Here is a 26,774-nt window from a genome sequence, read left to right on the forward strand (position 1 = left end):
GTTCCCACTGCCCACTCTTCTAATTTCCCACACTTCTTTATATCTCTCTTTTTCTGTTTATCATTATTTCCCTACTGTCTCAGTTTTCTACTTGCCTATGTAAAATGTTATAGTCATCTAGTAAGAATGTATGAGGGTCAACTGTGAGCAAAGCAAAACAGTGGTAGAGGATAAGAGAATACCAGAAGCTATGATGTAGTCCATACTTTTTACCCCTGCTTGCCCCTTCCTAACTTATAACGGAGTTGGGAGATAAAGCACGCATCAAAAGTTGAGAAGAACGCAGGGCTCACAGGAGCAGCACAGACAAGTTTGCTTCACAGTTTGAAGAAGGGGAAGATCAGTATGGACTCTTGGCAACTAGGTGGACACAGCGGCAGAGAAAGCGAAACTTGAATTGAATCTTACCAAATGGGTAGACTTAGCTTAGTTGGAGGAAAAAGGAAGGGCATTTGGTCTGGATAGAGTTCATCCTGAGGAGTCCTGAAGATGAGGATGAATAAAGAAGGTAGGGCCAGACTGTTGAGTGGCTGAAAGTCAGGAGGAAAAAACTGAATTTTAACCTATAGGCCTAGTATTTCAAGAAGCAGCTTGAAGCTTTATCTAGTTTCTATTTGAATTAGAAGTACAATTCTCTTTTAAAGTATATTTCAAAGTCCTTGATGTGTCGGCAATGAAGAGTTATTGAAGTTTTTGAACAAGGAAGACACATGATAAAAGCAGAATTTAAAGACGGTTAATCTACTAGTAATATGTAGAAGGATTTGAGGAAGTGGAAATGGAGGGAGGGAGATCAGCAGTGGAAAGACCCGTGACTGTCGTGGTCCAGGTTCAAGGCAATGATGCCTGGCCTGGGCTGGAGAAGGAATGAAGAAACATAGATAATAGCTGCCTTAGATCCAGTTCCCCAGAAGCAAACTCTGAGAGGAGGAGTCAAGTGATAGCAATTCATGAAGGGAGTGCTTCCGAAAGAAAATAGGAAGGGATTTGGGGGAACAAAACAGAAAAGCCACAGAGGACAAGAAAGCACGTGAGGGGCTTCCCTGGTGGCGCAGTGGTTGAGAGTCCACCTGCCGATGCAGGGGACACGGGTTCGTGCCCCGGTCCGAGAGGATCCCACATGCCGCAGAGCGGCTGGGACCGTGAGCCATGGCCGCTGAGCCTGCGCGTCCGGAGCCTGTGCTCCGCAACGGGAGAGGCCACAACAGTGGGAGGCCCGCGTACCTCAAAAAAACAATAATAATAAAAAAGAAAGCATGTGAGTTCAGGTGAAGTCAAGGCCTCAGCCTGATCTGGAAGGGGCTCCAAGTTAAGTCAAGGGGCTGGTCTTGCATTTTCCTGCACTCAGGCATTACCTATGGATCAGAGCAAGGGGTGAAGAGGGAGAAAACTCCCAGGCACTTCTGACTCTTTGAACCTTGGGGCAAAGCAGCTCTAGCAGTCCAAGGACAATCATCTGGGGAAGGTCTCAGGTGGAGCTGTTAGAAGCAAAGTGTACAGAAAGGGTAAGGGAACAGGCAGTTATAAGTTCTCTTATATCCTAACATTTACAAAAAATAAGCTTATGAAAGTGAGATGTGTTAAGTAGTAAGAGAGATAGATGATAGAGAGATAGATAGAAGATATAAAGCACTGATCTCTGACATACCAAGGTGTTACATCTTCTGCTGTTCCTGGTGTGAAGATAATTTTTCCAGATAATCCAATTCATAGTAATCAGTTCATAGTATGTTCTATGAGATATGGAAAGTGCGTTGTAAATGTTACATCACAAAGCAGCCTTATTTAGTTGGCATGACTTCCATCTCTTCTCATGTGAACTCCTCCCCATGTATAAATTGGATGCTACTTTTTTCCTGAGGAGTTAATAGCTTATCACTAGAATTTGATCGAAGGGAACAGTACACTCATTAGTAAAAAGTAGTAGGATTGTTGGGCAGTGCTATGTGCAGCCGCATTTGGGATTCATGAGCAAAACTTTAAAGTGAGGCCAGTCTACAAGGTATGTGATTTTTGTCTAACAAAATTCAGTGTCATAGGATCACACACAGAGAAGGAGATATTTGGACTTAACCAGAGTTGGAAGTTAGCCAAGTTAGTTAATGGAGGGAAAAAATGGTTAAGGTAGTTAAATGTTTGCAAGTAAATGATTATGGTGATGGATCATGGAATCTAGGCTGGGTACAAAAAAAAAAAAGATAAGACCTGTGAATTAATTAGACGTCTTAATGTGGTCAAGGAATTGATGAATTGATACACTAGGTAAATGAGCCGAAGTTAATGATCAGAGAGAAGAACACTTGACATTGAGATTGAGGTGCTGCGATTTTTCCAGATGACAAGGTGAAGGCTAAGACCTTGGAAGTGGATGACATAGGCAAACTAGAGGAAAATATTACTAAAGCCAAGGAAGTCAAAGAAATGAGAGACTAGGGTGTTCAGTAGATTCATCCAGGTAGTAAAATGTCCAAGAATAATGACAAGAGTGACAGTTTTCAAAGTTCTTTAGTCTCCTGCTTAATCAAATCTAAACAAAGAGAAATAAAAACAAAACCAACTCTGTAAGACACCCTGAATGGATGAGCAGTTAACTTCCACAGCAGCATTTATTCACCTTGGTACCATAAATTAGGTATAATGATTATCTAAGTAACAAAATCATTTTACTTTTATTTACCCTGAGCATTTATATACACAAAGACAATGTCAAACCTCCATGGTTTCCCTTAATAATTATTCAGTGTCTCTCTGGATTACTAATTAAAAGCTGTTAGGGTCATTGGGAAAAGAATTTTAAATCTATTCAGAGAGTAACAGATAACTGTACATAACATTTAATTGTCAAGGAAATAACCTGAATTGGAGTCATGGGAGACTAATAATTGTCTTTTTCCAATTATAACAGCACATAGTCTTGGAACAGAAGGCGACAGATATTAGGTGAAAGACACAGCCAAAGAGCAAACCTAACCTGGACATGGATTGAGCAGATTTTGTGTTTATTCAGCTTACGGTGTACCTTCTCTTATACTCGCATATGTTCTCTAATTATTTCTTATTTATCTTACACCTGATTCAGCAATTCTAAGGAAGGATGCATATATTCTATTTCTTTTTTAAAAAATATTATCTATTTACTTGTTTGTTTGTCTGTTTTATCGTATTTTCTAATGTATCTCAGTTAGCTAGCTAGCTACCTGAACTCATTGAGTGGCCATGAAGTAGCAGCAGCATTTAGCAAAAGCTGAGGTGATTAGAAAATGGGGGGAAGTCAGCTATATGTCAACTTTTAAAAAAGGAAAAAATTTTTAATTTAAAAATAAAAGAGGAGACTTAAGTGGGAACATAATTCTATGTGCTGTAACAAGTGAGTTTACACCTATAAAGATTTAACACAAGCACCTAAAAAACAAAATATGACTAGAAAAAAAAAAAGAAAGAAAATGAGGGGATTTGGGCGAGGTAAGTTTTTACTGAGACAAAATAGAGAGGTGAAGGATACACATCCTAGACTAGGCCTCCTTCTGCCCCTTCATTATGGAAAGTGAGGTTTTTTTAACTCAGCTTCTTCATTTATAAAATGTGACACTAATTTCTGTTACTATAATTTGAATAAGTTAGGAAAGAAAGCTAAAAAAAACAGTAAAAATATAGGATAGTATTCAGGCATGGTGGCATAATTGCTCCACATTGAGACGATAAAGATTATGTTTAATTGGGAGTTCTTTATTTGTTTCTGCAAGTGCCAGGGTATGCTTTTGGTTTCCAAAAGGACCAAGCTGTAGAAATGTATCTATAAATCAGAGAAATAATTAAGCCTAAAGATTTCTGACAACAGTGACATCAAGGGAGGTACAAGGTAGATGCTGATCATTTATGCCGTTTGGAAATAGGATCAGACTTGGAAATAGGACTGGCTGAACAATGGGCAAACTAGACAACTGCCTGGAAAGAAAGCAGCCCTTTCTCAAATTACTTCCCCTACCTAAGAAACGAAGTGCCCAGAACTCGTACATTAAAAAGACATTCCTTTGGGTAAAGGATTCTCTGAGTCCCTAATTTTGGGGTAGGAAGGTTAAACAAAAAGTAACTTCAGGCACAATTCTTGATATAGTTTAGTTTATTGATTCACATAAACCTTCAAAGGAGGGTGTAGAAAAAGGATAAGGAAAATAGGCAAGGGGTGGGAGAGGGTATGGAGCAAGGGAAATCGAAGCAGTGGCACTTAACCTTCTAAGTCATTTTCCTTCATGATGGCTCTGCAGTTAGCTGCCTGCATTATCCAACCTGTAGGAAAGAAAGAATGAAAGGAGAATGGCAGTAAGAGAGGGAAGACAGAGAACAAGAAAAGAGAGGGAAGGGCTGATTTAGGAGATGTGACGCTACAGCTTAGCTACATAAAGCAGGAAGCACATGTGTGTCTTTGCCAGATACATCCCCTGCTTATGCTTCCAACTTCATCTTGCCCCACTCTCCCCTCCTAGCTTGGTCCAGACTCACTGACTTTCTTTCTGTTCTTAGAGCACCTACCACTTTCCCAACTCAGCTTCTTCACTTACACAGTTCCCTTTGTGTGGACCCCATCCTCCCTCTCAGCCACCACCTGAACAGGTCTCCACCCTTCTAGCACATGTCTTTTAAGTCTCAAATATCACTTCTGAAAGGCCTTCCCTGAGCCTTCACTTTAAATTAGGCTCCTAGGTTATACTTGCCAATAATAGCTTTTCTGTTACAGCCCTTTTCACAGTTTGCGATTGAACCTGTATTTAAATGATTCTTGTGTTTAATCTCTCTCTCCCTCTAGTTTAGAAGCTCCATGAAGGCAGAGGCCATGTCAGTTTCATGTTCTACCCCCTCCCCAAGCTTACCAGAGTCATTCAGTAAACACTGTTGAAGAGATAAGCCAGTCCTTTGAGAGGTTTAATAACAACACTTTCATTTGTGTTCTTTGGCATCCACAAATGGCAGTGATCATTACTGTCAAAGTAGAAAGATTTGTGTACTGATAGAGTTTTAAACTCATCTGAAAGACTAAAATGTATTATTACATCTGATGCATATGGTTAAACGCAAAAAAATTGAAACAGGGTAGTCTGCTAGATGGATAACTCACAGTGGCTTGGTATTTCAGGTTGGAATTGTACAGTATGGAGAAAATGTAACCCATGAGTTCAACCTCAATAAGTACTCATCAACGGAAGAGGTGCTTGTTGCAGCAAATAAAATAGTCCAGAGAGGTGGCCGCCAGACGATGACAGCCCTTGGAATAGACACAGCAAGGTATATGGATAAAAAAATAAGCCATAGTAAAAGACTGTGCAAAAATTACTGCTTATGATCTAGCCCTTTGGAGTATTAATTGAACAGTTGCCTTAGCAATATTTAAAGCCATTTTGTTGAAAAGAGATTCAACTGATTAACTAATAGTTATAGGATCAAATTTTTCTATATTACAATCTCATCACTCTTCTTATCTTTCCTCTCATTCCAAGGCTTTGACTGATGGAGAATCAGTCCAAAAAATCGCTGTAGTCTATGGCATCACATTCTTGGGTACTAAGACATAATATTAGGTAATATCTTTTCCTTTTATTCTTTGTTTTCAGCCTCTAGGAATCTCAATCTAAAAAAATGGATTAATATCAGTCCGTTTCTACTCAATATATATCTATACCCTAATATGTCTATAATTTTACAGCATTTTACAGATTTAAATTTTACGGATTTAGGGTTATTGAAGCTCTCAAATAAGAGGTTTTAAGAGGGCAAACTAAATGTTGTCTTATTTGAAATCATTTTCACTGAAAAGATTGAAAAGGAGTGGAGGGACTTCCCTGGTGGTCCAACGGTTGGGACGTTGTCTTCCAATGCAGGGGGTGCGGGTTCCCACATGCCTCATGGCCAACAAAGAACCAAAGCATAAAACAGAAGCAGTATTGTAGCAGGTTCAATGAAGACTTCATAAATGGTCCACATCAAAAAAAAATCTTAAAAAAAAAAAAAGAAGTGGAAAGGATTTCATGATTCGTGCTCTCTCTCTTTCTTCCTTACTTTCTCCAAATTCCCTCTAATTCACATCCCTCCCTTCCTCCCTTCTGCAGTTTCCTTCATGGAGCACACATAACCCACCCTGTGGTTGAATTTCATTCTGTAAGAACCTACAGAACTGTCCTTTCCTTACAATGTTCAGCTCCCCTTCACTGTATTTTATCTGATCTCACTCAGCTCTTATCTTTTGCTGTTTCTCCCCTTAATCATCATGAAAGCTTCTGAACAAAAACTAAACAATACCAAAATCACAGGAAATCTAATGGTCAGTTTGACTAATGTTAAGGGTTCTTCTCTTAAGTGCCTTCAACTTCTGGACACTCAACTGATTCTGAAGAGTTGATTACCCATGGCCTCACTTCACCTGCCTGCTAAGATCAGTGTTTTAAAGGGGCTGAAACAGTTAATATGAATACTCCAAAGAATGGGTTGGATTTTCAAAAATTTAAAATTTCATGTGCAGCTTTAGACTCATAAATGTTAGAAAAGCATGTGGTTCTAGTTATATGGGGCCCATGAGAAAAATAACCACAAACAGATGGGGTAAATTTACATTTACCTGCCCGTAGATCACCAGTTTGTATGCACAAAAGTGCACACGTATAGGTGTGCTGAGTGTGCATTCTTAAATAATTGACTAAATGTGACCGCACTTTCAAAGTAAATCAGAGCGTTCTTTGAAAGCTCTGAGCCTGTAGGGAACTTTGTTTTCCAAAGGCAACCGCTTAATATGAATATTCATTTTTGAAAACTAACTGAAGAAATATTCTGGCTGCTTTTGCTCCTGCATAAATACCACTCTAAATACCATGTCCCTATATGGTTTTTGCCTATGTGTTTCACAGAGGGTCTAGCTGTAGGACACAGAGTTTATTGAGTTTTGTATATAAATAAGACTCCATAATGATATTACTAAGTACTCTTCTTTTTTTTTTTTTTTTTTTGCGGCACGCGGGCCTTTCACTGTTGTGGCCTCTCCCGTTGCGGAGCACAGGCTCCAGAGGCGCAGGCTCAGCGGCCATGGCTCACGGGCCCAGCCGCTCCGCGGCATGTGGGATCTTCCCGGACCTGGGCACGAACCCGCGTCCCCTGCATCGGCAGGCGGAGTCTCAACCACTGCGCTACCAGGGAAGCTCTTAAGTTTATTTTTAATTGTTCTTTATTCCTTTCAGGCAGGACCCGTTGTAAGTAATATTTCTAAATTTTTAGAATCCTTTACCTCCATTTTCAGTGTCTCCCAGTTCAAAATATTTTTGTGTCCCCTTAACCCTATCCCAAATTTTCTTTCTTTTCATTGCTTCACAGTGTTTAATCATAAGGCCTGGATTCTCCTGTCCCAAAGAAAGGGATTCTCCTGGGATATGTTAATGTTTAAAAACATGCAGGGAAGTCAATGCTTATTTTAAAGAAAGAATACTGGATGGTGGTAATTGGGGGTCAAGGGCAATTTGCTGAAGAAATTTGAAACAGAAAGGGTATACTCAAGAGCTCTGCCATAGAAAGCCAGCCCTGGTTTCAGAGCTACCAGATTTTCTTTAAGGAAGGTGCTTTAATCATCTCCTTCAGCTGATGTTCATTTAGTTACGACCTTGATCTTCAAGAGAATTAGGAAGTTTTGGTGATCCTCTAAGGAATTAAAACTGTAAAAAGGATTAAATCTTATCATATCCATGTCCAAACTTCAGAGACTAGCCTTTAACATCTATTTTTCACCTTTGTCTGTACATAGAAAGAACTCAGAGAGTCTGTTTGTGTGGTGTAGAGGACAGAGACACACAGTTTGCCAGTGATCAATATATTTTTTTTAAATAGCTTCTTTTTCTCTTTTGAAAATTTTAGGAAAATTTTAAAATGTAAAAAACAGTACAACAAAATCCTATGTACACATCAAACAGAATCAACAGTTGTTAACATCTTGTCATATTTGCTGTTAGTCCTTTTAAAGGAAAAAATAAACACAGATAAAATCGCCTTGCTCACATCACAAGGATCCTCTCTCCCTGCTCACAAAATACCCACTACTGTGCATTTACTATATATCTACAGTAGAGCTAATGGGTACTGTGGCAAACTGTTGGAAGGTGAAAGACAGGTGTTTCTTTGGTATATCTCAGCTGCAGCTGTTTGTCCTTATGACCAAAGTAAAATATTTAAAATGACTATTCAGCACAATGATTGCTGTATTTTACACCAAAATCTAAAAAATATTATATGAAATCCATTCACTGTTTCAGTCCTAAGTAAAATGTACTCTTCTTTTCCAAGGCTCCAGAGGGGAAAGTAGTTGAGTAAAAGAAAGTAATGGAGGGAAAGTGTGCCCGAGTGAGTGTGTGTGTGTGTGTGTGTGTAGAAGGTACAAAACAAACAAAAATTGTCAGTTTCCCATATCTTCCATCTCTTTCCATAAATGCTTGTTGAATTAAATCAAAATTCCTTTCTTTGAAGTTAGGTTATAGCATTTTTCCTTTCTCTCCATGCCACCTCCTCCCACCTCACCCCCAGCAGCTTGTGTCCTAAAACCTAGTTCAGACTTTCATAGCTCTGCCAAACCCTCCTTGCCCCCCAGAAGCCTACTCTGTCACTGACTCAGACCACTGCCATCTGCAGTCTTTAATTCCTGTGTCTGAATTTTTACCCCACATCCAAGCGCACTCTCAAGCACTCACAGCCATGCAAATACTGTTTTCTCCCATGCCCCCTCCGTAGCTTACAGGATGTCCAAGCTGTTCTGTGACTGTCAGAGTAGGTGGGGGAAGTGAGGACTAAAGCAAAAGCTCTGCCAAAAGCAGAAGTAAAGAGGCCTGTCAAGCAAGAGAAGGAGTGTTTACAGGAAAAGGAGTGACTGGGAAAGTATTTAAAATCTGACCTTCTCTAAATCTGCTGTATGCTTGTCACACTCTCCCTTTGAAGTTTCCAAAGAATGAGAGACTGCTGCCTTTTGCTAATGGGATCTATGGTGACTGGCAAAATGGTAACCTCTCCATCATCTGGAATAAGTCTTAAACTATTACAAACAATGAGCATCATGCCTCCCAGCTTGAACAATGGGCAACAATGTTGATCTTGGAGGGAAAGCACTGGGCTACCTGGAGTTGGCAGTGTTTTCATTTTGTTTATCACTTTGCCTAACCTTGGGCTGGTGTTTTATTTGCTGCCCTTTTGTCTGTGATTATTTCAGGAAAGAGGCTTTCACTGAAGCCCGGGGTGCCCGAAGAGGGGTTAAAAAAGTCATGGTAATTGTGACTGATGGAGAGTCCCATGACAACCATCAACTGAATAAGGTCATCCAGGACTGTGACGATGAAAGCATTCAGCGGTTTTCCATAGCTGTAAGTACAGGGCTAGAGATGGCTTTCAGGCTGTGGTGTGAAGAGAAAAGCTGTGTGCATATCATGGTTATTTTATGAGAGTTACACAAACAAGGTTGAAAAACAGAAACTTCTCCATTTGGAAGTAAACTCTATGGGAGCAGGATTGGGTCTTGCCCCTTTTGTGTCTTCAGCACCCGACACAGTGCCAAGCAAATGGAGACTCAGCAAACAATCACTACAAGAAAGGAAGGAAGAAAATAAGGAAAGATAAAAGGAGGAAGAAGGGAGAAAATACATAAGAAGAAGGAAGGAAGGGTGAGAGAGAGAAAGGGACAGAAATAGGGAGGGGAAAAGAGGAAGGGGAAGGGGGAAGAGATGGAGGGATGGAGGGAGGAAGGCATATGCCTCAGCCTAGGGGGAGGGGAGTTTCTTAAAGTGATTTTTTAAATAAGTCAGAGAACAAAAGAGTTCAGAACTCTAAAAGTTCAACCAAAATTGTTTTTCAACAACATCCCTTTTATTTATAGTAACAACAGATATTACCCACAATTGTTTTTCAGCATTTAATCAGTGATATTTCCTTTTTCTCTTTCAAAAGTGTGATCAGTGAAAGACACTCCACCAATAGTAGGTAGGGAAGAAAAATAGATTCATCACTGATGAAGTCCCAGAACACACAATTGATTCACTTCTTCCCTGGGGCAAGGTGACTGTACTTCGTATTTTATAACCAAGATAACTAGGTTGTAAACAGTTGCAACATTTTCTTTCTCATTTGGGGTACAAGATGTAAAAAAAAAAAAAAATTAAAACATCTCATTATTTCTCTTTCCCTTTGTTGTTACTTCGGTAAGTTATCTTTTGCCAACTGTTATTCAATCGATTATTACCTCTCCTGTTACTATAGCTATTTTGATCTTTTTGGTGGTTGAGAATAATTCCATATGGCTCAGGCTTCACTCAGAGATACCGTCCACAGTTAGAGTCTATGCTTGGTCTCTTTAGTATGCAAAGCCAGCGCATGCCCAGTTTGTCCCACACAACTGGGTACCAGAGGTGCCATCATTTGTTCACTTTCTTCCCAGAGGATATAGTCTAGCATTCCAGGTCCCGTAGATGCAGGCCATGAGCTGAATTAACCATCAGTAGCATTAACAACGTTTGGGAAACTTCAGTGGAAAGAAAGTATCTATCAATGGATTGCTTCTTAATTTTAAGTGAATCTTATATCACTTTTGCATTGTATCTGGCTACATAATCAGTATTTCTTGCCCTTAAATCTCTATTTCCCTTTGTTGTATCCCTGGTTGATCATTCATACTTTGCCTTTTATCTGGTCAAAAAGAGGTCTCATGATTGCATTAATTTTCCTGGAGAACCATAAACTCATGAGTTCCTTTCCCATTTTAATCAGTGAATTAGCGTCAACTTGATCTTTGAAATGGTATAAACAAAGAATAGGAAACTTTCACTTTAGCAATAATTATTTATTTTCCTAATTCATATTTTTTCCTCAGTGAACCTTATATTTTTTTTTAGTTTGTGCCTAGGAAATAAGCCATTTATTTTACTTTCTCTCTTTGTTTATTCACACAGAAAGGTTTCAGACTTTTCTCCACGTCTATTCATGATGCATGAGATCAAATGTTCATGGGGGTCTGTAGCCCTGTTATTTCCTGGACTATTCCTCCTACTCCATCTTTTTTTTCTTTTTTTTCTTTTTTTTCTTTTTTTTTTTTTTTTTGCGGTACGCGGGCCTCTCACTGTTGTGGCCTCTCCCGTTGCGGAGCACAGGCTCCGGACGCGCAGGCTCAGCGGCCATGGCTCACGGGCCGAGCCGCGGCATGTGGGATCTTCCCGGACAGGGGCACAAGCCCGTGTGCCCTGCATCAGCAGGTGGACTCCCAACCACTGCGCCACCAGGGAAGCCCCTCCATCTTTTTTTTCCCCCACCATTTGATCCTGAACACCAGAGACATATGTTTTGGGGGGAGACAACACTCAAAATAGGTTGATTACCGAAAGTATAAGCACTCTCTAATAAAACTGCACACATTTCCTGTGAAACATCCAGATTTGGTGAGGGTGCTAAGCTGGTTGGAGACCCTGTTACATGGTCTCTATTCTGTCACTTGAGGATATTAGACATTGCTAGCAGGAGACTGGTGGGTTTTTTTTGGGGGGGGGTTTGTTTGTTTTGTTTTTTAAGTTTTCTTCTTTTTTTTTTTTCTTTTTACAAATTTATTTATTTTTGGCTGCGTTGGGTCTTCATTGCTGCACGCGGGTTTCTCATTGCAGTGGCTTCTCTTGTTGTGGATCACGGGCTCTAGGCGCGTGGGCTTCAGTAGTTGTGGCTTGTGGGCTCTAGAGCGCAGGCTCAGTAGTTGTGGCGCACGGGCTTAGTTGCTCCGTGGCATGTGGAATCTTCCTGGACCAGGGATCGAACCCTTCTCCCCTGCACTGGCAGGCAGATTCTTAACTACTGCACTACCAGGGAAGCCCAGGAGACTGTTTTATATTCAGATTCTAATCTTAGATGATACTGGCGGGGGGATTATAATGGCTGTGAAAGTGTATCACCTACAGCATTCAAATGAAAATAAGCAACTTAGAAAGTATCTTAGAATTTCATTCATTTGCACACAAAAGGCACTGTGCTACATGTAAATGAGCCTTACACTTTACATTTGACATATTTGCCTCAAGGGACTTTCAATTCTGAATGTCTGTTCCAGGTAAATATTAGCAGAACACCAAATGCCTGGGCTTGACGTATTTGTATTAAGTGAAACAGAAGTAATTTTTAAGTATTACTTTGTATCTCTTTTGATTCATGGAAAATAATGTTTTTACCAGCTACCAGACCCTTGGGTGAAGGATCAAAATACATTTCTCCCTGTTTTCATTTTCATTCTGTGATGCAAAATAGTTCAAACTGGATGCAAGTGATAGTAATTCCAGGGAATTCTTTTCTCTTATAGTTTCTTCTAAATATATGCTCCCATATTACATTTATACACTTTACTTTTATTAAGTGTGTCAGTTGGCATCTTCCCCATTGAACTTTACCCACTTGTCTCTGTCCTGTGACATAGAGCACTAAACATCTGGCAATGTTTACATCACAGTTAAGAACCTAAATTACACATAGTCCAGGAGTCTTTACAGTTTTTGTGTATTTTCAACAACATCAACTTGTAAGTGAAATGGAAGTTAACATGTCAATTCAATAGTGAATCTAGAATATGGTAAATAGGAACCAAGGAGGAAAAATAGTGACTTTTCAGCCCAGGATGTCATATATATAACTTACAGAATAAATTAGGTAAATCAATGGGGACTCAGAAGGCTTCACACCATACAGAATTTGTATAAATCTAAAAGAAATCCATGCATAGCAAAACTGCTGACAAAAGAGGAGTCTGCCAATGTGTCCAGAGAAGACCAAGCAGAGAGTGAGGTGTTGAGCAAGGCCCCAGTGATCCTGAAACCCACACCATGGATGGAATGGAGGCTCCAGAGCTCGGAGACTGCCTTGTCCATCCTTAGTCTAGGGCATGTACATCCAGCTATGGTGAGATACCCAACTATAGGAAGAGAATCTTAATTGTTTTTAAATGAGAGAGGATTTGTTCAATGTAATAAGAGCAAGTGGCCCTTGGGTTTTCCCTCTCTATTTGGACAATTCTCTACTACCATTCCATTAATTCTCTTACCCCTCAAGCAGCTAAAGTGGGAAAAGCACTAGTGGCCTCTGTTCAAATATAAACCACTTCTGATGTTTGGCATTTGCTTTTCAGCCAGATAAACAAGAGCTAAGTTTTTGTGTTCTGGTTCGATTTGTAAGCTGCTGGTATAGATCTTCCTACATAAATCTGGACATAGTAGTTGAGAGTAATTTCAAAAATCAAAAAAACTCCCCAAACAGTGTGCCAATTGTCTTAGAGCCACCTCTAGTTTTCCTAAATAGTGTGCTTTCTTCAAAACAGCTCAAAGTTAGTCACATACAGTGAGGCATTTTGCCTCTAAGAACGTTTTACAGATGTAGGAGCTACAAAACTGACAAGGGCACTGGAGTGACTCCGCTGTGGTCCGGGAGCTTAGGAGGGGTTCAGATGCTGCAGTACTTCCTCTGGGCTCCTCCAGCAAGGGGAAGGAGCCAGGAATAAATCCCCCACCCCCTTCTCACTAGGAAGGAAAATTTGAGAACCAATGAAATTGCTGCTTGACTACTTGGTGCCCAACTCCTTTTGTCACATTAACATTTAGCGTACATTACAGTGATTCAGTTGTTGATCTTAAACCATTATGCGTTTTATGATACAAATAAACAAGTATGTTGTAGGTTATAAACAACAACACTGAAAACAATAATTTTAGTTATTGTTTTTCTGCAAGTGAAAATCTGTACCCATCTTAATAAAAATGTCAGTTTTTAAATCTACCATTCTAAATCTAACATTAAAAAATACGTGTGGGGCTTCCCTGGTGGTGCAGTGGTTGCGAGTCCACTTGCCAATGCAGGGGACACGGGTTCATGCCCCGGTCCAGGAAGATCCCACATGCCGCGGAGCGGCTGGGCCCGTGAGCCATGGCCGCTGAGCCTGCACGTCCGGAGCCTGTGCTCCACAACGGGAGAGGCCACAACAGTGAGAGGCCCGCATACTGCAAAAAAACAAAAACAAAAACAAAAAAACAATAGAAATGTCCTATCTACACATCGGGTTGGGTTTTATTAATTTTTTGCATTTTTAATTTACATATTATTTTTATTATTATTTATTTAACTTCTTTTTGGCTGTGTTGTGTCTTCATTGCTGTGCGCGGGCTTTCTTTAGTTGCGGTGAGCGGGGGCTGTTCTTCATTGCAGTGCGTGGGCTTCTCATTGCACTGGCTTCTCTTGTTGCAGAGCATGGGCTCTAGGTACTCAGGCTTCAGTAATTGTGGCTCGCGGGCTCTAGAGAGCAGGCTCAGTAGTTGTGGCACTCAGGCTTAGTTTCTCTGTAGCATTTGAGATCTTCCCAGACCAGGGCTCGAACCCGTGTCCCCTGAATTGGCAGGCGGATTCTTAACCACTGTGCCACCAGGGAAGCCCTACATATTATTTTTAAAGGATTTTTTCATTTACTTTAACCTGAACATTTTCATATTTATATACATTTCTAAATATTAAGAAATATTTACATTAACAACTAAATTTTTCAGAAGAAAAAAATGCAACATAAAAAAAATTAGTTGGACTTCATCAAAATTAAAAACTTCTACTCTTCAAATGATCCTGTAACAAAAGGAAAAACCAATATATAGACTGGGAGAAAATATTTACAAAACACATAAAGGATATGTATCCAGAATATTGGGTTGGCCAAAAAGTTCGTTCAGCTAGTGAATACATTGTTCAATAAAATTTTTGGTGAAAATTTAAAATTTGTCTTTTATTTTTACTTAAAACCGAACAAACTTTATGGCCAACCCAATATATACAAAATCTCACAACTAAATAACAGGAAAACAAACAATCCATTTTCTTAAAAATTAGCAAAAGATCTGAACAGACACCACACCAAAAATGGAAATACTATGGCAAATAAGCAGGTCTTAATACCATTAGTCATTAGGGAAATGTAAATTAAATGAGATACCACTACACACCAATAGAATTGCTAAAACTGAAAAAAAAATGCTAAAAAGAAAAAAACTGATAAAACCAAGTGCTGTCAAGGATGCAAAGCAACTGGGTCTCTCACACATCACTGGTCAGAAAGGTAAAATGGCAAAATGGAACAGTTATTCTGATAAACATTTTGGCAGTTTCTTATTCAGTTAAACATACACTTACTATAGAACCCAGCACTCTCATTCCTAGGTCTTTACTCAAGAAAAAATAAAACATAAACCTAAGTGCAAAAACTTACAGCAGCTTTATTCTTAATCACTTGAAACTGAAAACAACCCAAATGTCCTCAACAAATGAATTGTGCTTCTATATAGTAGAGTCCTACTCAACAGTAAAAATGACTGAATTACTGATACATGTGACAGCACGGATAACTCTTGAAAGCATTATGCAAAGTGAAAGAAGCCAGACACAAAAGACGGCATGCTATTTGACTCCTTAAATTTAATGTTCTAGAAAAAGCAAAGCTATAAGGACAGAAAGTAGATCAGTGTTTGCCAGGAGGGAAGAGAAGACTGACTACAAAAGGGCAAGAAGGAACTCTTTGGGGTCATGGAAATAGTCTAATCTTGATGTGTTAGTAACACAACTGTGTAGGTGTGTCAAAATTCATAGAATTGTACATCTAAAGAGGGTGAATTTTACTGTATATAAATTATATCTCAATAAACCTTACTTTAAAAAATTTAAAACTAAATGTTTGAGAAAACCCGCTAGAAGATCTAAATAATTATGGTTAACTATAGTAGATAATTCCTGCCTCTCTCTCTTCTCTATTTAAAAGAATGCCCCCGTCTTGAGCATTTTGTTTCAGACAGGAATGTCCCAATTGTTTATTTTCTAAATTGCCAAGTTAGACTACTACTTAGTCCAACATCTGTTTAAAAAATATATGTGTCTGACTTCCCCTTGGTAAGAGTTTCAGGAAGTACTGCCTATTTGAGATCAAGCAATTCACTGGCTAATTGCTTTTGCCAGCAAATGGTGATGTCACTGACTGGAATAATATCAGAAACACTCAGAAACTGTAACATTACTTTTGAACTATCAGACTTTAAAGATACAGCTGTTGATAAACAGGGACACAGGAATGCCAGAGAAGAAACTTTTGCAAACATACAAGATGCCCTTTATATTTTCCTACAGCAATTATAGAATATAACAGTTAATATTCTACAGATTCTGAAAATTACCCTTCTAAGAATGTGGAAGTACATAAAAATTTCATTATGCCACAGTACTATACACTCTCTTGCTTATTGACAAAATGCTTGAGATTCTTGTTTAACATATAGAATTTAAAAGATATTCTTGCTGTTTTTGTTGTCTTAGATTCTTGGCAGCTATAATCGAGGAAATTTAAGCGCTGAAAAATTTGTGGAGGAAATAAAATCAATTGCAAGTGAACCCACGGAAAAGCATTTCTTCAATGTCTCTGATGAATTGGCACTAGTCACTATTGTTGAAGCTCTGGGAGAAAGAATCTTTGCCCTGGAAGGTATGACTAGCTCTCATAAGCCTGAATATTCTCTCTACAATTCAAACTCAACGTAATTGGTTTTGGTATTTATTTCTACCACGTGGCTAATGCGTTTTTACTGTGTACAATAGCCACCATGAAACAATGTCCTCTTATATAAATCTGTCCATAGATGGCTGTTTCACATAGCACTGTGTCTGCTGGCAGCTCTCTTTGTAAGGACCTGGCAGTACTGATGTGAGGGCCAGATGAAAACAATGGTCAGTGTAGACACACAAGAACAAAAATGTGCCCATGTGTTTTATTCCTTTTCTGTGACACAGGTTTAGAAAATGGAGACACTAACTCAAGTTTTGTTTTTGTCTTTGTTTTTCATTTTGGGCTTCTGTGGGACAGTTCTTGTATAATAACTTCTTTGTTCATTTATTTTCTCCTATTTTTCTCCTTGTCCATTTTAAAGGTCTTCATGGAATTCTGCCTCAAGACCCATGGCAGTGAAACATTGGTTCACTATATTTGTCTGAGTCATGTTACTTCTTTGTAAATTTTTTCTTTGATTTTTCAACGGCAGCTGGCCATTGGGGATAATGAGTCATGGCATTCCCTCCTCTGCCTTAGGTAGACAATGTCAAGGAACAATGTACTTTGGAACTAGATCTTCCCTGACAAAAAAAGAAGTCTTCAGAATTTTTATGCCAGGCAAACTGAAAAAGCCTCTTCCTTCACATTCTCTGATAATCTGGAGACTCAGAGAACATGCCTTTTTTTCTCAACCTAGGATGAGAAACCACCAGACGGTTCTGCTCTTCTGCTCTGTCTGAATCCTATTGACTTTGTCCTTGTGAGGACAGGACACACTGAGGACTGTTGTTTTTCATCTTAAACATAGAGATTTACAAGCACCTTCTCAGTCTCCCCTTGGTGTCCATACATTTGTTGCTTACATCTGTGTCTCTATTTCATTTCTAAATCTCATCTTAAGTAAGCAAGCAAATATAACCTAAGACTTGTAGAAATGAATCCTGTAACAGCTATCAGGTGGAGGAGGGATCAATTTGCCTTAAATGACATTTTCAGATTCATTCTAACCTAACTACACCATGAGTTAAAGGTTATACATTGAAGTGCCTACATACCCAAGAAATGTCTCCATATTTAAAAACAAAATCATTTTATGAGGAACTCCACAGATTAAAAATGTCTCCCATATCTTCATTGCTGCACTTTCAGGGCTAACCAAAAGCAGTGGTTTTACTAGCCTATTTCTGACTTTTTTCACAATGACATCCAAAAGGGCTTCAGTTCCTTGTTACTGTGGAAATCTCCATTTCCTATCAACATTTATCTTTAGATGACAACTAGCAGCAATTGTGAAAACCATGCTTGCTGAAGGACAGTGCCACCTAGTGAGGTGAGCGTACCAGCTATTTGCCCATAAAATCAGGAAACTACTGTCTCCCGTTCCCATCAAGCACTGGGAAAAATGCTGAAATTCCTAACCAGAAGCTGCACAGTGGTCAGAGTAGATATCACAACACCCATGAACAAGTCCAGGGAGGAGCTGACATTAAGAAGTTCTGGCATGTACACTGTGCTTTGCCAAGATGCCAATTCAGCAGGCAGAATTTCACAGAGCTTCCTTCTCTCTGTTCTCAGTTGTTCTCTCTGTTCTCAGAACAGCGGCAGGGGAAGGTGCTGGAACTATGTAGGTCTCCACTACTGCATTCTTATAATTGATCTTGCAGAGATAAATGAGAAAGCACCTTACACCATTGTGGGCCTAAAATAAAGGTTCAAATTAAAGTTAAAGTGCATCTCAGTCATTTAAATTAGAGGGCAATTTGTATTGAGATTAAAATGATATAGTTGAATTCTTGATTGATTTCCCCATTTAATCTAGTCCTATAAAAAGGTAATTACTGATGTATTTGTTAACAAATTTATGCAGGTAAATAACTAGTAAATAAGTTTGGTTTCACAAATTTGATTGTTCTCATGCCTCAGTGAAAGAGTAGTTTGACTTTTAAAAAATTATGTGCTATTTTTAACTTATCAGCAAGGCCAAATAAATCAGTAACTCCCTCCTGAAAGCAAATTAATCAACATTCCCTTAATCCCCTTAGGAGGCTGTGGCTTTGGCTTGGTGAATATTCTGAGAGCAGCTCACTCCCATAGAATGCTCTGGATTATTTCTGTGTTTCAGTAAAGAGCTTCAAAATGGGCACAGGATCTTTAAAAAAAAAAGCGTGATTGAACGGCATGTGACCTGGAGCCCTGTCAGAAAGTCCCCTCCTGATCTGTGAGTGACACCCACAGCCAGAAATCAGAGCAAATACCAACCCAAGAATCCCTAAACCCTTTATCACACAATGGAATTCTGAGATTGACATAGGGCAGGAAATGCAAGTGAGGCTGGTAGAATCAAGAAACCTCTTTAGGGCTTCCCTGGTGGTGCAGTGGTTGAGAGTCCGCCTGCCGATGCGGGGACGCGGGTTCGTGCCGGGAGGATCCCACGCCGTGGAGCGTCTGGGCCCGTGACCATGGCCGCTGGGCCTGCGTGTCCCGAGCCTGTCCTCTGCAACGGGAGAGGCCACAGGGGTGAGAGGCCCTCGTACCGCAAAAACAAAAAAAAAGAAACCTCTTTAAATATGTGAATCAAATGTTATTATCCCTGTGACATATCAGGTAAGTTTAGCCTAATCTCAGGAGGATTCCCAGGGCATGAGGGTGAGACACAGAGCTTTCAGCCACGTTGATCCAAAGCTCCATAGGATCTGTAAGAGTGCTAGAGTATAAGAACAGAAGGATTAATTCAACTCCTCCAGCCAGGATGGGGAAACTAACAGTCAGGAATGTGAGACACAGCCCTTCTGCTAACCCTCTCTGTCCTCCACCCAGCCCTACCTAGGAATTTTGAGTTTGAGAAATGTGTGGCTGAAAATGCCCTAAAGATGCTAGAAGTTCTGGTTGGTCAAGACCACAGACTTGTACTAGGTCTCTTCTGCAAATCAGCAGTGTGCTAAAGGCAATTCTCCTCTGTTACAGCTACAGCTGACCAGTCGGCAGCTTCTTTTGAAATGGAAATGTCTCAGACCGGCTTCAGTGCTCATTATTCACAGGTACGTTGACCACTTGGTAGAAAACTTTTTTTTTTTTTTGAGGTTTCCTTTCCCAAAGTCAACACCCAGACATCAGCATTACAGGAGCAACTTGCAGCTCATGGCATGAGCAGTTATTCAGACCATGTTGTTTCTAATCCAAATAGGAAACAGCATTTCACAGGCTTCTTATTAGGAAAGCATGTTATCATACACAGCTCACTACATTGTACTAATAATTGTGAATCAGACAGTTTGAGGTCTGCCTTCTATAATTATACATCTAGCTAAATAAAATATTTAACATATTTGCTAAAGATATGGAATGTATCTTTTTCTTGGTGTCAAGGTATTCAAGGGTCTTGCTAGAATTCCATGTTCAAGACCCAGGCTTCTTAGCAGTCATAAAGCAGAAAGGCAAGATTAGAAAACATATCCTTTGTAGCTGATGGAAGAAATGGTACCATGGTCCCTGCACAAGAATATTGACATTTCAGTGTGTAATTGTACTGTATGACCTAGGGAAATTTACTTATTCTGCCTCAGTTTCTTCTGTAAAAGAAGTGGTAATAATGGCATCTAGCCCAATGGATTATTGTGACGATTTTATGATTTAATATATGTAAAGCACTTTGAACAGTACTTAACATATTGTTAATGCTATGTAAGTGTTTGCTCTTACTATTTTTGTTAAATATCATTGTTTTCTCTATTTGGATATAAGGACTGGGTCATGCTTGGAGCAGTAGGAGCCTATGATTGGAATGGAACAGTCGTCATGCAGAAGGCTAATCAAATCCTAATTCCCCAAAACACGACCTTTAATGTTGAGTCTACCAAAAAGAATGAACCTCTTGCTTCTTATTTAGGTAAAGTTTGTATGTAATTGAGAGAAAGTTTGTTTTTTGTTTTTTTAATTTTTGTGTTTTTTATTTTTAGTATTATTTGCTTATATTTATATAGGCGTATTTTGTAAGAGAGATCACGTCTAAGAGTTAGATATTTTAGATGTTAGAGACCCATGATGGCCTCTGAGTAGCCTTAGCAAAAATAACAGAACGTGGAGGAGCCTTTCTCAGAAGGGCTGCCTACACGGGAAGTGATTTGGGCTGAAACACACATTTTTTGAGGTCTCTCTGTGTCTGGTATTCGTGTTAATGTCAAGAAGTGCTTCAGACCCAGTGGACAGGAAACAAAGGTAGAAAAAGAAAACTTGACTCGGCCTATCCTGAAGATCAGACTCCCATATTCTCTTAAATATCCTCTATCATTAGTTTCTCTCTATGGGTCCTAATTTTGGAAAGTAAACTTTTAACTTGTTTTGTCATATGACTTCTTTAATACCTCTGTTCACAATCAGATACATATTGAAGTGAAACCCAGTAATGTAACGATTTTCCAAAGACTTGCCTAGAACGAGGAGGTGTGTGGCTGGTGTCACTTTATTCTGAATCTGTGTCAGGCTGGGAGCTGCCTGGGGGATAGCTGGGGACTCTTCTGTCACTGGTCGAGCTCAGTAAACACTTGGGAGGGACTAGGATGGAAAGGACCCTCAGGGTATGGTTTCTCAGCTCTCTCTCTTCACTCAACAAATATTTTGGGAGCATCTCTCTTGCCCCAGGCATTGTTCTTGGTGCTGGGAATACAGTGGTAAAGAAAACAAATACGTGCTGTGTTCATATTTTAGCATATTAGCAGTCCTGTCTGGGATCTTTATGTCCTGGAAGTCTTTTTCTCTCTCTATCCCAGTTTCTTTCTATTTTATAGGAAGGTGGCAGGTCTTTACTGGCACAGCCATACATCTTATTCAAGGGCACGTATTAAAGCTGTAGAGGCAACAGGATTTAAGAAGAATAAAGAGTCTAAGCAGTTTCGATAATTAAAAATATAGTGGTAAGCAGCAGGTATAATGGGAGTGCTAAACCCCCATAAGACATGTTAAACTGCGCTAATGGAAGTCTAGTCTATTTCTCATAAAAGTCCTATTTCATTCTGCCCTAGTCGGAGAGTAGCTAAAGTATTCTAAGCATTGTCCTAAGCATCACACATTACAAAAGAAAATGCCAAACTAGAATTGCCGGTAAAAAAACTATCTGAAGGATACAGATCTAAAAACAATCCCCATCTACACATCCCTCTCCCCACCAAACCTGAAAAAACTGGTGGTTAGAAAACAAAGTATACACTGCATGTCTTTTAAATATTTGGAGGATTGTGATATAAAATAAAGGGGTTGGCATTAAAATTCATATTGAGTTTTACAATTAAAAGAGATCTTAGAAAGCGAATGGTACACATCTAATTTGCCAAATTAAGAAATTGAGGAGTAGAAATATTATGTCGCCGCTAACCGTGGCAAATCTGAAAGTAGAATGTAAGTTTTTTGATTCTTATTCCAGTGTTCATTTCGCCATGTTGAAATGCCTGATTCTGGGTTGATCAAGGAAGCACTTATAAATAATGAGTACCTTCAGTGTGCCAAACATTCAGTTATAAATTGAGGATAACAAGATAAATAAGGGATATTTATCCTGTATTGATGAAGCTTACCTTTCTGGATAAGAGACAATAACAGAACCAACCAAATCCTGTCAGTATGATATGAGCTGTGACACAGAATACCTAAAAAAGAGGAAAGGAGGTTAGGTTAAATAATTTCTTTTTTTTATTTTTATTTTTTTATTTTTTTATACAGCAGGTTCTTATTAGTTATCCATTTTATACATATTAGTGTATATATGTCAGTCCCAATATCCCAATTCATCACACCACCCCCCTCCCCCGCCAGCCACTTTCCCCCATTGGTGTCCATACATTTGTTCTCTACATCTGTGTCTCCATTTCTGCCCTGCAAACCAGTTCATCTGTACCATTTTTCTAGGTTTCACATATATGCGTTAATATACGATATTTGTTTTTCTCTTTCTGACTTACTTCACTCTGTATGACAGTCTCTAGATCCATCCATGTCTCTACAAATAACCCAGTTTTGTTCCTTATTATGGCTGAGTAATATTCCATTGTATATATATACCACATCTTCTTTATCCATTCGTCTGTTGATGGGCATTTAGGTTGCTTCCATGATCTGGCTTAAAATAGTGCTGCAACGAACATTGGGGTGCATGTGTCTTTTTGAATTATGGTTTTCTCTAGGTACATGCCCAGTAGTGGGATTGCTGGGTCATATGGTAATTCTATTTTTAGTTTTTTAAGGAACCTCCATACTGTTCTCCATAGTGGCTGTATCAATTTACATTCTCACCAACAGTGCAAGAGGGTTCCCCTTTCTCCACACCCTCTCCAGCATTTGTTGTTTGTAGATTTTCTGATGATGCCCATTCTAACTGGTATGAGGTGATACCTCATTGTAGTTTTGATTTGCATTTCTCTAATAATTAGTGATGTTGAGCAGCTTTTCCTGTGCTTCTTGCCCATCTGTATGTCTTCTTTGGAGAAATGACTATTTAGGTCTCCTGCCCGTTTTTGAATTGGGTTGTTTGTTTTTTTAATATTGACCTGCATAAGCTGTTTATATATTTTGGAGATTAATCCTTTGTCCGTTGATTCGTTTGCAAATATTTTCTCCCATTCTGAGGGTTGTCTTTTCATCTTGATTGTAGTTTCCTTTGCTTTGCAAAAACTTTTAAGTTTCATTAGGTCCCATTTGGTTTTTTTTTTTTGCTTTTCTTTCCATTACTCTAAGAGGTGGATCAAAACAAATCTTGCTGTGATTTATGTCAAAGAGTGTTCTCCCTATGTTTTCCTCTAAGAGTTTTATAGTGTCCAGTCTTACATTTAGGCCTCTAATCCATTTTGAGTTTATTTTTGTATATGGTGTTAGAGAGTGTTCTAATTTCATTCTTTTACATGTAGCTGTCCAGTTTTCCCAGCACCACTTATTGAAGACACTGTCTTTTATCTATCTATTGTATATCCTTGCCTCCTTTGTCATAGATTAGTTGACCATAGGTGCGTGGGCTTATCTCTGGGCTTTGTATCCTGTTCCATTGATCTATATTTCTGTTTTTGTGCCAGTAGCATATTGTCTTGATTACTGTAGCTTTGTAGTATAGTCTGAAGTCCGGGAGTCTGATTCCTCCAGCTCCGTTTTTTTCCCTCAAGACTGCTTTGGCTATTCGAGGTCTTTTGTATCTCCACACAAATTTTAAGGTTTTTTGTTCTCGTTCTGTAAAAACTGCCATTGGTAATTTGATGGGGATTGCATTGAATCTGTAGATTGCTTTGGGTAGTAGAGTCATTTTCACAATATTGATTCTTCCAATCCAAGAACTTGGTATATCTCTCCACCTGTTTGTATTATCTTTAATTTCTTTCATCAGTGTCTTATAGTTTTCTGCATACAAGTCTTTTGCCTCCTTAGGTAGGTTTGTTCCTAGGTATTTTATTCTTTTTGTTGCAATGGTAAATGGAAGTGTTTTCTGAATTTCTCTTCCAGATTTTTCATCATTAGTGTATAGGAATGCAAGAGATTTCTGTGCATTAATTTTGTATCCTGCATCTGTACCAAATTCATTGATTAGCTCTCATAGTTTTCTGGTGGCATCTTTAGCATTCTCTATGTATACTATCATGTCATCTGCAAATAGTGACAGTTTTACTTCTTCTTTTCCAGTTTATATTTCTTTTATTTCTTTTTCTTCTCTGATTGCTGTGGCTAGGACTTCCAAAACTATGTTGAATAATAGTGGTGAGAGTGGACATCCTTGTCTTGTTCCTGATCTTAGAGGAAATGGTTTCAGTTTTTCACCATTGAGAATGATGTTTGCTGTAGGTTTGTCATATATGGCCTTTATTATGTTGAGGTAGGTTCCCTCTATGCCTACTTTCTGCAGAGTTTTTATCATAAATGGGTGTTGAATTTTGTCAAAAGCTTTTTCTGCATTTATTGAGATGATCATATGGTTTTTCTTCTTCAATTTGTTAATATGGTGTGTCACATTGATTGATTTCCATATATTGAAGAATCCTTGCATCCCTGGGATAAATCCAACTTGATCATGTTGTATGATCCTTTTAATGTGTTGTTGGATTCTGTTTGCTAGTATCTTGTTGAGGATTTTTGCATCTATATTCATCAGTGATATTGGCCTGTAATTTTCTTTTTTTGTAGTATCTTTGTCTGGTTTTGGTATCAGGGTGATGGTGGCCTCATAGAATGAGTTTGGAAGTGTTCCTTCCTCTGCAATTTTTTGGAAGAGTTTGAGAAGCATGGCTCTTAGCTCTTCTCTAAATGTTTGATAGAATTCACCTGTGAAGCCATCTGGTCCTGGACTTTTGTTTGTTGGAAGATTTTTAATCACAGTTTCAGTTTCATTACTTGTGATTGGTCTCTTCATATTTTCTATTTCTTCCTGGTTCAGTCTTGGAAGGTTATACCTTTCTAAGAATTTGTCCATTTTTTCCAGGTTGTCCATTTTATTGGCATAGAGTTGCTTGTAGTAGTCTCTTAGGATGCTTTATTTCCATGGTGTCTGTTGTAACGTCTTCTTTTTCATTTCTAATTTCATTGATTTGAGTCCTCTCCCTCTTTTTCTTGATGAGTCTGGCTAATGGTTTATCCATTTTGTTTATCTTCTCAAAGAACCAGCTTTTAGTTTTATTGATCTTTGCTATTGTTTTCTTTGTTTCTGTTTCATTTATTTCTGCTCTGATCTTTATGATTTCTTTCCTTCTACTAACTTTGGGTTTTGTTTATACTTCTTTCTCTAGTTCCTTTAGGTGTAAGGTTACATTGCTTATTTGAGATTTTTCTTGTTTCTTGAGGTAGGCTTTTATTGCTATAAACTTCCCTCTTAGAACTGCTTTTGCTGCATCTCATAGGTTTTGGATCGTCGTGTTTTCATCGTCATTTGTCTCTAGGTATTTTCTGATTTCCTCTTTGATTTCTTCAGTGATCTCTTGGTTATTTAGTAACGTATTGCTTAGCCTCCATGTGTTTGTGTTTTTTATGTATTTTTCCCTGTAATTGATTTCTAATCTCATAGCCTTGTGGTCAGAAAAGATACTTGATATGATTTCAATTTTCTTAAATTTACTGAGGCTTAATTTGTGACCCAAGATATGATCTACCCTGGAGAATGTTCTGTACGCACTTGAGAAGAAAGTGTGATCTGCTGTTTTTGGATGGAATGTCCTATAAATATCAACTAAATCTGTCTGGTCTATTGTGTCATTTAAAGCTTCTGTTTCCTTATTTATTTTCATTTTGGATGATCTGTCCATTGGTGTAAGTGAGATGTTAAAGTCCCCCACTATTATTTTGTTACTGTCGATTTCCTCTTTTATAGCTGTTAACAGTTGCCTTATGTATTGAGGTGCTCCTATGTTGGGTGCATATATATTTATAATTGTTCTATCTTATTCTGGGGTTGATCCCTTGATCATTATGTAGTGTCCTTCCTTGTCTCTTGTAACATTATTTTTTTTAAAGTCTATTTTATCTGATATGAGTATTGCTACTCCAGCTTTCTTTTGATTTCCATTTGCATGGAATATCTTTCTCCATCTCCTCACTTTCAATCTGTATGTGTCCCTAGGTCTGACGTAAGTCTCTTATAGACAGCATATATATGGGTCTTGTTTTTGTATCCACTCAGCGAGCCTGTGTCTTTTGGTTGGAGCATTTAACCCATTTACATTGAAGGTAATTATCAATATGTATGTTCCTATTACCATTTTCTTAGTTGTTATGGGTTTGTTTTTGTAGGTCCTTTTCTTCTCTTGTGTTTCCCACTTAGAGAAGTTCCTTTAGCATTTGTTGTAGAGCTGGTTTGGTGGTGCTGAATTCTCTTAGCTTTTGCTTGTCTGCAAAGCTTTTGATTTCTCCATCGAATCTGAATGAGATCCTTGCCGGGTAGAGTAATCTTGATTGTAGGTTCTTCCCTTTCATCACTTTAAATATGTCATGCCACTCCCTTCTGGCTTCTAGAGTTGCTCCTGAGAAATCAGCTGTTAACCTTATGGGAGTTCCCTTGTATGTTAATTGTCGTTTTTCCCTGTTGCTTTCAATAATTTTTCTTTGTCTTTAATTTTTGCCAACTTGATTACTATGTGTCTCGGCATGTTTCTCCTTGGGTTTATCCTTCCTGGGACTCTCTGCCCTTCCTGGACTTGGGTGGCTATTTCCTTTCCCATGT

At 38.8% G+C, this 26,774-nt stretch overlaps 1 protein-coding gene across 1 annotated transcript in view; it reads left to right on the top strand.

The window, feature by feature from the left end:
• Positions 1–26,774, top strand: part of ITGA1 (integrin subunit alpha 1) — a 166,976-nt gene that overhangs the window by 89,123 nt on the left and 51,079 nt on the right. The window contains exons 7-11 of the mRNA XM_029217228.1: positions 5,132–5,280; positions 9,227–9,377; positions 16,369–16,534; positions 19,562–19,635; positions 20,339–20,483. Of these exons, the coding sequence (XP_029073061.1) occupies positions 5,132–5,280; positions 9,227–9,377; positions 16,369–16,534; positions 19,562–19,635; positions 20,339–20,483 (685 nt within the window). The remainder of the gene's footprint in view (positions 1–5,131; positions 5,281–9,226; positions 9,378–16,368; positions 16,535–19,561; positions 19,636–20,338; positions 20,484–26,774) is intronic.

Source organism: Monodon monoceros, unplaced genomic scaffold (genome assembly GCF_005190385.1).
Source record: "Monodon monoceros isolate NGI ecotype Baffin Bay Population unplaced genomic scaffold, NGI_Narwhal_1 Super_Scaffold_12, whole genome shotgun sequence".
Lineage (NCBI taxonomy): Eukaryota > Metazoa > Chordata > Mammalia > Artiodactyla > Monodontidae > Monodon > Monodon monoceros.